The sequence below is a fragment of the Chionomys nivalis genome, chromosome 10 (assembly GCF_950005125.1).
Source record: "Chionomys nivalis chromosome 10, mChiNiv1.1, whole genome shotgun sequence".
NCBI classification, from domain to species: Eukaryota; Metazoa; Chordata; class Mammalia; order Rodentia; family Cricetidae; genus Chionomys; species Chionomys nivalis.
The window spans coordinates 67010436-67023296 of NC_080095.1; the positions used below are offsets into that span (position 1 = coordinate 67010436).

General features: G+C 41.0%; 1 protein-coding gene across 3 annotated transcripts in view; it reads right to left on the minus strand.

The window, feature by feature from the left end:
* Positions 1-12861, minus strand: part of Akap6 (A-kinase anchoring protein 6) — a 390732-nt gene that overhangs the window by 100826 nt on the left and 277045 nt on the right. For all 3 annotated transcript variants that reach the window (XM_057782237.1, XM_057782240.1, XM_057782239.1), the window contains exon 9: positions 10036-10156. In XM_057782237.1, the coding sequence (XP_057638220.1) occupies positions 10036-10156 (121 nt within the window). The remainder of the gene's footprint in view (positions 1-10035; positions 10157-12861) is intronic.

The window sequence follows — 12861 nt, forward strand, 5'->3', positions numbered from 1 at the left end:
ATTTTCCTATCTTTAGTGTAGCCCCCATCAAATATAGATTTTCAGATTTAGCTGTTCTGAATCTGACAGAAATAGGACTTCCCTGGTGTGCAAAGGCATCGTAGAAAACATGAGTTTCCTGTCACAGTCTGGTGAACGACGAGAATGACGAGCCAACTCAAATCCGCCGAGTTTTCTTTGACGGTTGCTATGGTTTGGGTATGAATGACCCTTGTGGGTGCAGGTGCTTCAACACTGGATCCCTAGCTGGTCTCCCATCCCATGGCACATGAACATACTCCAACACACACGCATACCCATAAATCCAGTTCCCTTTTTATCCAGTGGTAAAGTAGAGATTTGCACTTGACCCATTTTCTGGATATCTTCTGATGACATTTTATATTTGCTTCATTTTACAGTGTCCTTTGATCTAAACCACATTTTTGAGGCAGAGCCTCATGTAGCCCAGGTGCCTGGCCTTAATCTCACTATGTAGCCTAAGATGACCATGAATTTTTAATCCTCCTGCCCCTATTTTGTGAGTGTTGGGATTAGCATGCCTGGTTATTTGGTGCCTAAGAACAACCCAGAGCTTCATGCATGCTAGACACTGCATTAACAGAGCTATATTTTTATAGTCTTCATCTAAACTAGAGTTTAAGATTGGCATTTAATTCAATATTATACCCCCAAAATATCAGCCTCTAGCAGAGGTCATTCTTTATTTTCAAAGAACTGGATCTTAGGGCCGAGATACAAGAAGCACGGACACTTGAGACAGAGGGAGTGGAGCGGAGACACTTGCAGTGCTCCCAAGGTGTCGTGACCTGCACATCACAACCCACACATGTACAGTTAGACACGGTTGTGAGATGAAGACAAATGCGACCAGGATAGTGAGTTCCTGAGTGACAGTGCTGGGATCAGGGAATTCCCTTGGGGCCGACCACCTGTTCTGAACAAATCCTAAAACTTCTTCTGAAATAACTAGAGCTTTGCTCCCTATCTTACGCTTCAGAAACACATGTATTAAATTCTACTAAGCCATAAAAATATAGAAGCATAAGAAAGACAAAGTGTTCGGATTAAATGACATATGTATCTATGATTATATGACATATATATATATTACTTTTGATTAATGTTATCATAACCACTACCTTCCTGATACAACTACATGGAACATTAAACATAATTCTTATATTTTTCATACCACTATCCCTTTGCCAATGAGAATACTTGGTTTTCATCTTTAAACTTTGACCCTGTACTAATTTTTAACAAAATAACAAGCCCCAATCCCATCCTAGTGTCCATCAAGTTCAATCACATGCATGTCATTTTCCAAGCTCTAAACCAGATTAGTCTAATTATGAATTATATAAAATATAAAGGTATATAATTTGAAACTAGGAAACGCTTTAAAAAATAGGTAGATGACATTTCCATTAAATCATTTATCTGAAATACATACGCTTCATTGAGTACCAGGAGCCAAAGAAGGCAATGAGACAAATGGCCTTTCTTTCTAGGACTTTTATAGAAATCTACAGATAATCCGGGGATGGAGCCAAACTCTCAGTTTGACATAGTAGTAGATACTATATTTCCATTTAATTAAGTAAGAGCTTTAAAAAAGTTAAAGATTGAAGTTGTGTTTTGTTCTTTTTTTAACAATTAAATCAAACTTTTATTAGCAAACTCTACTCGTTATTCTGATTGCGATTAATGCCACCTCCCTAACAGGTCAGCTCATTTAGGTGCAATCTGGAATCATTTGGATTTAACATGATGGTTATTACTTATTACCCTGAAACCAAGCAGCACAATGAGATATTGATTACTTTTAACCTTTACATCCAAGGATTCAAGAAAGGTCGGAGGAGGGATACACTCCACTCTCAGCTGGCAAGCAGCCTTTAGGAGAATTCAAATGAATCCAGTTGGCCAAGACGACCCAAGATGAGTCCGTTCTCTGAGCTGGCAAGAAATGACAATGCTTTAAAAAAAACAACCCTCAGCCCATGTTTAGAGTTAGTATTACATTTATATATCATGTTTATGTAGTGGATGGCCTCAGATGTGCTGTTAACCCCTTCAAGTCTGGCTCCAGGAAGCATCTCTATTGCAAAGAGATTTTCATGCGGGTGATTATGTGATTTCCTATAGCAGCTCTCATTTGAATAAACTCGTCTCCCCAAGCAAAGATCTCTTGGTCGGTTCCCAAAGGAGGAAGACAATGGTTGGCCAGTGATGTCGGACCCTCAGGTTCCTTTTGGCTTCCTTTTTCCGCGACCGCATTTAGAAATAGTTTTCCACTTCTGTGCCACTGAGAGGCAAGGAGTTCTAGGCAGGGTCCAGCAGACCCACAGACAAGAGAAACATCAACGCTATGTGTGAGATTAATTTGCTGAGCACTCGGCGTTATTATTGCCAAGTCGTCAAATTGCTCCAAGTTGTTCCGGAAGGTTGTTATTAATAGTATGTTTTCTGAGGAAAGTTCTGTCTACTTTTGGAACTGCATTTCTGTTGCCAAGGAAACTCCTTTAAGCACCGTTTTCTAGGAGCACACTGCTGCTTTGTTTGCCAGCGCCCTATTCATATCATCTAAGTAGTGTTTGCCACGCTCCAATCTCCAGCCCCAAATGGTGACGGGTTAGCCCAGTTAGCTTGCTTTTCCCAACATAGCCACTCCCGCTATGATTTCTTCTTCCCTTCTCCACTCCTCTCTCGTTCTCACATTCAAAGGCTCCCTCTCCCCACCTTCTTCCCCTTCTCCCTCCCGTGTGCCCAGCTTTCACTATTCGAGACTGCAATCAAACAAAACCAAAGAGTTGCATTAAAGCAGATAGTTTTCACAAGTTTTGGGTAAATTAACTTTGATTTGAATAATTCCATAGGTTCTCGCATCAGAGCGTCAGGCCTTCAAGTGTTAATTATCTTTTCACTCTGAAATTAATGTAGTCATTTCCTACTGGCTCCTCTACCCCGTTTATTGAAGTGCGGAGGAAAACATGTCAGAGTCCCCAGCCAGGCCTGTTGTTGTGATTAAGCGTGGTCACATGGCCCATCTCTGCCAAAAGGAGGGCCCTGAGAAAAGGTGACAGAGACAGTGATTTCCTGTCAGCAAAGAGTACGACAGGGCTGTCTAGAAGTGATGCAAATGAGGGAAAATTTCCCCCACAGCTTGTTTGATCCACTCTAGGCCAGAGCCGGCCAGGCCAGAGGGAGAAGAGCCACACAATGCCGCCAGGCCAGCCCCAGAGCCAGCGCACCTTCCGGGCAGCAGCTCACCGCTGGAGACAGGGCCTGCTGGCCGGGCTTCCCCTCCTCGCCCTCTGCACAGAGCCAACTGCTTCTTGGCGTCCGATTTTCCTCACATCCTTCTCCCCACCCTCCCCGCTTTTGAAAAGAGTGAATCAAATAGGAATCACAGGCTCCAGCAGGAACCTTGCGTGTTTCAGAGGTTGTTCGGGAACCACAGCCGTCTCCTTTTTCTATCCCTGAACATTCCAGGAAGAGTTTCGGCCTCTCGCAAATTAAAAAGAGAAAAATATAAATTTGAGTGTCCATATCAAACAGTGATGCATCAACACTCAAATTAATGTGACAGTTAATCTCAGGACTTTTTGAACTTTAATAAAAATGGACCAACAAATTCATTCCTAGATCAGTTCTGGTTACTTTCAAAATGACTAGATGATGTTATTTGAAAAATTATAATGATTTTAAGCATATTTTTCTTATTTTAATGGAGTTTTAATGTAACATACAATTAGGCTATCCAATTAATCAACTAGGAATGAGGTAAGAAATTATCAGGAAGCCTGTGTGTCTGCTCTCTCTGGCCTCTTCTGCTCTGACTGCTTTCCGTGATTAGTGATTTGTTTGATTCGACATAATCAAGATTGAAATGTGAAATTTGATACTGAAATACCACTACAAAGCCCAACTAGCAGAATTTCATTTTTTATTCACATCCCTATACTACAAACCGATATATATAAAAATAAACATAGTGGCTATTTTTCAACCCTAAGCCTGGTCGCCACAGGCTGAGCCACAAAGCAGATGCGCACTATAGTTCTAGGAACTCAAGTTTAGCCGTGAGAGTATCAAGCAACATGTGAAATTATTTAGAACAACTCAGTCCAGAGCAGACTGAAAGGAATCCATCCCAGAGGGCTGATATTCGTGAGTTTATGAAATATAGGCATAGTGTGATTAATGTGTTTCTATGATCAGTTCATAGCAATGACAGCATCATTTTGGCATCAATCGCTGTAAAACAACAAGCCAAGTATGTCCATGTATCTTCTCTTACTCGATATCTCTTGTTCCTCTGAATATCTTTTTTTTTTTTTTTTTTTTTACTTATTCCTCTGAATATCTAATCAGACTTTGCACACATTGCTTTTAGAGTCGAAGCCTTTTAAACACACACTCCTCCAAACTGCACTCCTTCTTCCCATAATTCCTCCCAAGTCGGTCCTTCCATCGTTATGTCTCAAATGCTGTTTGGGTTTTTGTTTCCCGTTTTCTTCCCAGTTCCCTTGTCTATTAGCCTAACACGGCCCTGTTGCCTTTCTTCTACATCAATAGGAGTCTTTTGGTGAGGTCTGTGCTCCCTTACGGATTTGGCAACCAAGGCACTGAACTATGAGTTAGTGCAGGGGTCACAAAAACTGTGTGTGCAATGTTACCTGAAATACAGACTTGATAAATATTCTTAAGAGATGATATCGACGTGTCCAGTGAGCTTAGCTTCTTTAAAGGGCCGGCTCTGACTTTTCTCCTGGGAAACGTGTATTGTGTTTAGTGAGCTCTTGTCCTTTGCTTTGCCACCGAGCAGCTTCTCTGTGCTAGCCATGGAGGATGCTGCAGGCTCTGTGGCTGGGCCAGGTATAGCCAGCCAGTCTTCTCACAGAAGCAGCCTCTGCTGCTGCATGCTTCCGCCAGTTCTGATTTCTATTTTCACTTCAAAATGTTCTTTCGAAACAAAGTCTTGCTATGGTGCCTTGTCCAAGTAACAGGGTTGAAGTGATTCTCTGCTCCCCTCCCCCCAGCATCCTGGGTCGCAGAGACCATGGGAATTATGGTACTGAATCTGATACCCTGGTACATTATAAAAAATGTTTTAAGAATATTTTCATGAAGATTCTTAGCAATCCAAAATTCATAAGACATAAAAAATGGTCAATATGCTTAGTAACTATTAAGCAAAGTAAATAGATCTTTTTTCTTTTACAAGCAGGACATTTAGAAAATAGGATAATGGAGAAAGATACAGGAAACTTGTATTGTTTCCATAAAACGTGCTATTATATAATAAATATATAAATAATATATAAACATAAACAAAATAACAATTTTTAAAATTAAATATCTTAATTTAGTAGTGGTAGAGGTGCAGGCCTTTAATTCCAGCACTTGGGAGGCAGAGGCAGGGGGATCTCTGTGAGTTTGAGACCAACCTGATCTACAAGAGCTAGTTCCAGGACAGCTAGAGCTGTTACACAGAAAAACCCTGTCTCCAAAAAAAAAAAAAAAAAGATAAATAAAATAATATAAAATAAAATATAAAAAAATTCTGCTGTAAAATTCCTGGCAATAAAGTCTTACTGGGTACTTATTCTATTTGTGCCACTTAAAGTAACTCTTGCTCCATCATAATAATCACCAGACTCCAGCGAGGGTGTTGAGATTAAGCTTTCCTTTGGCAACATGCATCAACACAGGCTACAACAAGCTCTGCCGTCTGCCCTGTGTAGGTAGCATAGAACTGACAGAGGTTAGGTGGTCCCGAGAAGGAAACCCTTAAAGCCTTCTGAAGTCAGTGGTGGGTGACTTCTAGGAGAAGAACAAGACAGCAGCCAAGCTCAGCAAGCCCAGGGATGGCATGTTTCCAGGTCACTCAGTCTATAGAATGTGTAGGATGGGAGGGGGCCATTGAGCTTCCCAGAACCTAAGCATAATGCCACCTTTAATCTGCAGAAATGAAAAAAAAATGGAGCTTTCCCTTTGCAAGTGGAGTTTTAAATATTTCTCCATTAATAGTTAATGTGCAAGCAGGCCATCAGAGTGACAGCTCCTTGCGATTATGAATTCTGGCTTCATAACGCTAGTCCAAATAGGAGCTGAACTTTCAAAATCACGGTGGTTACTTTTGACAAATTAAATTGTCCTACTTAGGGAGGTAGAAAGAACGGAGAGCAGGACTGTGAGAGAGTGGGGGCAATTTCTCCTTGACTGGGAAAGAAAAAAAACAAGAAGGGATGATGTTTGTATTTTCTAGGCTGAAGGGACTGCCAGTGTTTATTAGAAAATGGACACAGAAGACTCTTATTTGGAGGTAGGGCAAGAGAGAGAAGGGGGCAGGGAAGATGCAGCAGCCGGATCATCTGACCATATCAAAACTGCAAAATATAATTGAGAGAAGAGTTCGCTTTTAGTAAGAGTTGAGTTTTCTCAAACGATGTAGTTTCAAATTAATTAGAAAGAAAAGGATCTTAAATGTCTAGCAATCTGAAAACAAGAAGTGGATTTTTTTTTGGTTTTTCGAGACAGGGTTTCTCTGTAGTTTTTGGAGCCTGTCCTGGAACTAGCTCTGTAGACCAGGCTGGTCTCGAACTCCCAGAGATCCGCCTGCCTCTGCCTCCCGAGTGCTGGGATTAAAGGCGTGCGCCACCATCGCCCAGCTAAGAAGTGGATTAAGTGTGCTGTATACTTCATTGCTGTAGTGAGGCTTCTAAACTATGCCATCTTGTAGCAGTGTATTCTTTGCCTTTCCAATGCCATTCTTGCCCTGTATTCGGCTGGCTTTGGATAAACAGCATATAAACAAGAAGTATCCTACTCAGATAGGGTAGGTGGTTTCCCGGCAGGGACTAAAAAAATAAAAGCACATGGAGACAGCCAGGAAATCAGCAGCTAGTATAGAAAACACTAAGTGAACTCCACTTTCTGAGACTAGAAAACCTAGCTTTTATCTAACCTGACATTTCCAAAGGTGGACCTTGAGGGTCACTTAGGACTATACAAACTTCTAGACACAACCGTCTGTGCCAGGGAAAGATTTCAGTATTGGGACACCGAGCTACCCAGGGACCGCAGAACAAAGACTTGGGATGCTGTGATAGGAGGGAGAGTGATTGCCCTTGCCCACGTTTGCTTTAGTTTTTACCTTCACTTGAGAGTGAGTTCCTTTGAAAATTTCACAGTTATCCCTTTCAATTGTGTCACTTAAGAGCTTCATTTCTACTTTTCATTATTCTTTGGGATTTGAACCCAGGGCCTCATGTATGCCATGTAAGCATTCTTCCATAAAGCTATTCTCCTAGCTGGGATTAGCTTGGTGTGCATATGTGTATGTGTGTGCGTGTGTGTGCACGCACGTGTACGTGTGTGTATGTGTGTGTGTGTGTATTTGTAATAAGTGAAAGGCATTTCTCCTGATGTTAACACTTTCAATAAATAAAAAGGACCAGGAAGATAGCTCAGAAGGTAGAAATACTTGGTGCCAAGTCTGAGGTCATGAGTTTGATCCTTGCTTCCCACATAGTAGAAGGTGAGAAGTGACTCCCATAATTTGTCCTCTGACCTTCACACGTGCAGAGTGATACATGAAAATACACACATACATACACACACACACACACTGTAAAAGAATGTAAAAAGAAATGAAGACGGTTAAAGTAAGATAGGTCAGGAATTCTCTGAAGTGGGTTCAGGTCATCTTACATTGTCAGAGTGGCTCAGGAGTTAAGAATAGTAAACATTCTCTGGTGGGAAGCATGGTCCCGCAAACATCCTTTATCCCCAAATATCAGTGATGTTTTTAGTAAGAATTTTGATAAAGCATTGATAAGCAGGGGTGGTGGAAGCCAATGTGAAAACTAAAGATGATCAAGATGGTTTCATGGCATTCGAAAGCCTAAGAAGACCCGCAGAACAATTAAAGAGCTCCAATCCTTCCAGATGCTCTTTGATCGATAGGTTACCAGTTCCCCTCTAATAAGTGGTCAGTTTAGTGGATTCCTGAAAAAGCAGATTAGAATAGAATAATGAAAATGCTGCCCTGACCTAGGAAGCCCTAGGGAGTCTTGGGCAAGACCTCAAACTAATTCTCAGTCATTTTTTCTATTACAGGCTTCCTAATGTCATATCCTCAGGATTGCTTTGAAGTTTCCAGTTCTCTGCAACTGTTAGGGGCTCACACCAAGACCCTTGTAGATTTGTAGCATTTTCCCTTGGTTTCTTGGTGATGTTTTCTTTACAAACCAAATGCACAGAGAATACTGGTTTATGCTGAAGTCCTAAGAGCAGAAACATGATGATGGAATGAGTCACAGATGAAAACAACACGATACAGATAGTGTTTGGAAGAGTGCTCTGACCCAGAAGCCCGGTGTGGGCGGAATAATCACCCTCCGTGTGCCAGAGTGGGAATTCTCAGGCAAAGCTCTTACAAGGAAACTGCCAGAAAAAGACAACTGCTTTCTTCATTCAACGACTTCCTATTAATTGTGATGTAAATTATAAGACTGTGATTTTTTTTTTTTACAAAGAATAGCAATGTTTCAGAAAATAATGGCTTATATGCAAACTACAAATTGCATCAGGAGGACAAGAAATGTTACTTGGCAGTGTGACTGCAGTAAGCTCTGCAGTGCTGGTTTAGAAATAGGATATTTTTCTAGCACTAAATTAATATAGATTTATAAATATTTTTCATATGTAATTTCTGATCTTGACATGAGGTGTGAAATAGCCTAACCATAGTTATATTGCTGTTACTCAAGCAATGTTATTGCAGAAATTTTTTTGGGTAGTGCGGACAGCTACCAAACAACATCAGTGCTGAACAGAATTCTTCAGAGATACAATGTCCCCATTTACTCAGTCCCTAGGGAGCCTATATCTTTTCTTAAGTAAGATGATTCCCAAGGGACAATAATTAATGTCAATCAGACACTGTAAAAGTATGTGTCTCTCTCCTCAGAGGAGGCAAAAGTTAAAATACTTTATTAAAGAAAGTTTACCTAAAATGGTAAAATTGAAGGCGATAACTTTTCTTTTGACCTTGGATGTACTTCTCTTTGCTAAGAATTTTTAGAAAGCTGGAGGGTAGTTGTTTCTTGTCATTACCCTGTTGCTGATTCTGTGGTTAGTTATTAATTTTATTTTTTATGATTCACAATCTGCTCTTTGAAATATGCCATATGCTCAAAGCAATTCAAGGATGACAACTGTCAGAATTACTCCAATAAAAATTGCTTAAATGAGAAAGATTTACTGCGGCTGATATTTGAGGAGAACATCCTTCTTTCTTCCCCCACAGCTTTTCAGGGACGGTGCATCTTACAGTCATTTTTTTTCCCCAGTAAAAATCACATGATTGTTTTGTAAGGACTTCTTAAGACTATTGAAATAGAATTGGTCAAACACTTTAGGTTAAGGGGGACCTAGCAGACATGGAAGTAATATAGACAGTTATCAGATGGATTGCCTGAAATCGATATGAATTCCAAGCAAGAATTCTTAAACCACCTGAAAATGCACAGACTTAATTACAGTCTGCTGTATGCGTCACTTACATACCTTAGACGGCTCGAGCCCTATACTTTGGTAACAACAAGGCAAAAATCAAGGCAAATTTCTTTCTTCTAGGAAGCTCTAAAAGAGTGGATCAAATCTACCCGAGTGCTCCAATCCAAACACATACTGTTCAGTGTTACCAGCCAGTCCAACCCAGTCTTTTCTTATTAATGTGGTTTCATTTATTGTTATTCATCTTGAAGATAAAGCTCTGCCCTCCTTCAGAATTACACCAAACGGAATGCGATAAAGGAGACTTTCTAGCGGTTATGATGTCGGTCGGTGCAGCCTGTCAGCACGCTGGAGATGGAAATGAGTTTGGGGACAGGGGAGGGGATTCTAATAGACACCACGATACATACAATGAACACAAAGCTATCCTGAGAGGGGGGGTGGGCTTGTCAGGCTAATCAGCTCTTCCACGGCGAGGGGAATGCAGGCAAGGGTGGCACTAACCTTGTACAGGTGCTGCTGCTGCTCCTCTGACATCATCAGGTCGTGACTGTCCATGACGAGGGACTCCATGTCAATCAGCCAATCCCAGAGCTCCTGATATTCTGAATCAAAGTCCAGAAGCCTGGAGATGAGGCACAAAAATGTATTATGTATAAATACAGTGTAGTTGTTAAAAAAAACTCAGAATAATGTATTCTTAAAAATCCATGATGGGCCTAGGTGAATACCTGTACAAGGAGAAGGGAAAATCCTCTGTATGGTTACACAGAGGGCAAAGTAGGAACTTAAGGCTGTGGTGTAGCCACTTCGTAGATTTTGAAAGCACAACATGTAGTCCTGTACTTGCTCCTGAGTCAAACCATGGCAATTACCATCTGCCAATCCTATCTAAATAGAGACCACTATTGTGTCCCTGAGAAGAAGCTCCATCACTTCTCAGCCTGAGAAATGGAGGGTCTGAGACTTGCTTAAGTTTTCATAGTCCCAGATGTGGGGTAAAGACAACACTTCAAAAACTGCTTTCTTGTTTAAATTTCCTAGATGTTGCATCTCAATAAGTTTATTCTTAAAAATACTATAGAGATTTTTTTTCAACAACGATAAAGCATGCTGACAAACCAAAAACATTATTTTCACTGGAAAATGACTCAATCTTTTATGCGTCCCTCTGCTGTCTATCTGTCTATCTCTACATCATGTATCCAACATTTCTTGTCATGGATGAGTAGCTAGCACTTCAGGGTAACACTCAGAGATAGGCCTGAGTGACTGGGGTAAGCCAGTGAGGACCAGTGGCAGAGGCAGCCTTAGACAGGTGTTCCCCACAGACACACAGGAAACAAAGGTAAGGACAGGAAGTCAAAACAATGAATCTTTGAATAGCCAGCAATCATTAAAATTCAAAGGAGGATCACTATGGTTTTCAACAAAATAAATCATTAGAATAAGGAGCTTAGCAGGATTAATGTGATTCTCTATTGAAAGCCTGGTGAATAAGGAAAGCTCCGATTCGTTTACAACACTGTGATCAGAAAATGAAAGTACAGGGTGAAAACTCGGAATTTGTCCTCCCACCTCCAAACCACCCTTCAGAGAAATACAGTTTTGTCGAACTCAGCGGGGGCAAATTTCCTGCTAGCATTGACCGGAGCTATGAATGTAGATTCGCCGATGGAGGGTTTGAGTTCTGCTCTGTTCTTGTCTCTCGCTGTCAGATCGCTTTTTAAAAAAAATTGTATGCCATACACTTAATAGATAAATCAAACAAGTTCACGGTGGATCCGGGAGCGGGAAGACTAAATCTGGAGCTGCCTACGTTGCTTTAGTTATTTTTGCATCCTTACAAACACTCTTGATTGTGGAACTGGTTAGTGAGTGTTCACTAGTCGCCATTGGTCTGTCTAGCTGCTGCGGACACAAACTTTGACAGGTCTATGGTGGCCTACAACTATGCTTCTCAAAATCAATGAAGATTGGGGCACAGCTGATGATTCTAGAAAAATTAAGGTACTAACTCCTATTTGGGGAGGAGGGTGTAATTCTGCATTTCTATTAAGTGTCGTCAATGCTTTTGGTTCAGGGAACACACTCTGAGGAGCCAGGGGTTTCGAGTAACCTTGTGAAATCTGAATTAGTATTCCTACTCCACACAAACCAACCACTATAGAAGGATAAATGAACCACCAAGATTTAAAAGTTAGTCTGTGAACAGTAAGAAAGTCTTTGCTTGTGTAATCACTTAAAAATAATATTTGGAAGTATGGCTGCCACTTCCTTTCCCGTCGCCTTCCAATATTTTACCAATAAAAATTGGGGAAAAGTGAAACGCCACCCACAAAATTTGGAGAGTAGGATATGCAGAAATATTAAAACCAAAGGGAGAGATAAATAAATTATATTCATTGAAGTGAGCTTGGAGAACATGAACCATGTAAAGACAGGAGGAGTAGACTCTTTAACATCCTTCCCCTTCTCTTTTGGCCCAAGTCTTAGAGAGGAAGCATGTGAAGAAGGCTGGTGGGGAGGTTAAAAAAAAAAAAACATAATCCTCAGCTCCATCTCCTGCTAGGGACTATAGAGATTGTCTTCTGTGGTATATCTCCAATAAGCAGGATTGAGGGAGGATGGGAGAATAAGAGAATGGTGGGGGTGTGGGAATAAGGGGAGGGAGGACATGGGGGGAGATAGTTTTGATTAAGCTCCCATTGACATAGTCTTCTCCAAGAAAATGCCAAGATTTCTGAAAGTTCGATGGCTACGTAGATAGGAAGTGTTACCATAGCAACGAAGGCACAGTGAACCTAAGGGCAAGCAGGTGGGGGATCCCACATGGGCATGCGATGCCAAGCCTCTTTGAAATTTGGTAGTACCCATGAAGGCTGGGATGAGGCTTAGTCAGCAAGAATCGCATAATGGAGTACTACACAGCAGAAAAAAATAATGACATCTTGAAATTTGCAGGCAAATGGATGGCTCTAGAAAACATCATATTGAGTGAGGTAACCCAGACACAGAAAGACAAATATCACATGTACTCACTCATAAATGGCTTTTAGACATAAAGCAAAGAAAACCAGCCTACAATTCACAATCCCAGAGAACCGAGACACAACAATGAGGACCCTAAGAGAGACATACATGGATCTAATCTACATGGGAAGTAGAAAAAGACAAGATCTTCTGAGTAGATTGGGAGCATGGGGATCATGGAAGAGGGATAAAGGGGAAGGGAAAGGAAGGGAGGGGAGCAGAGAAAAATGTAGAGCTCAATAAAAACAATAAAAGAAAGAATTCCACGAGGGCCTGACCAAGCTAAGAGATAACAAG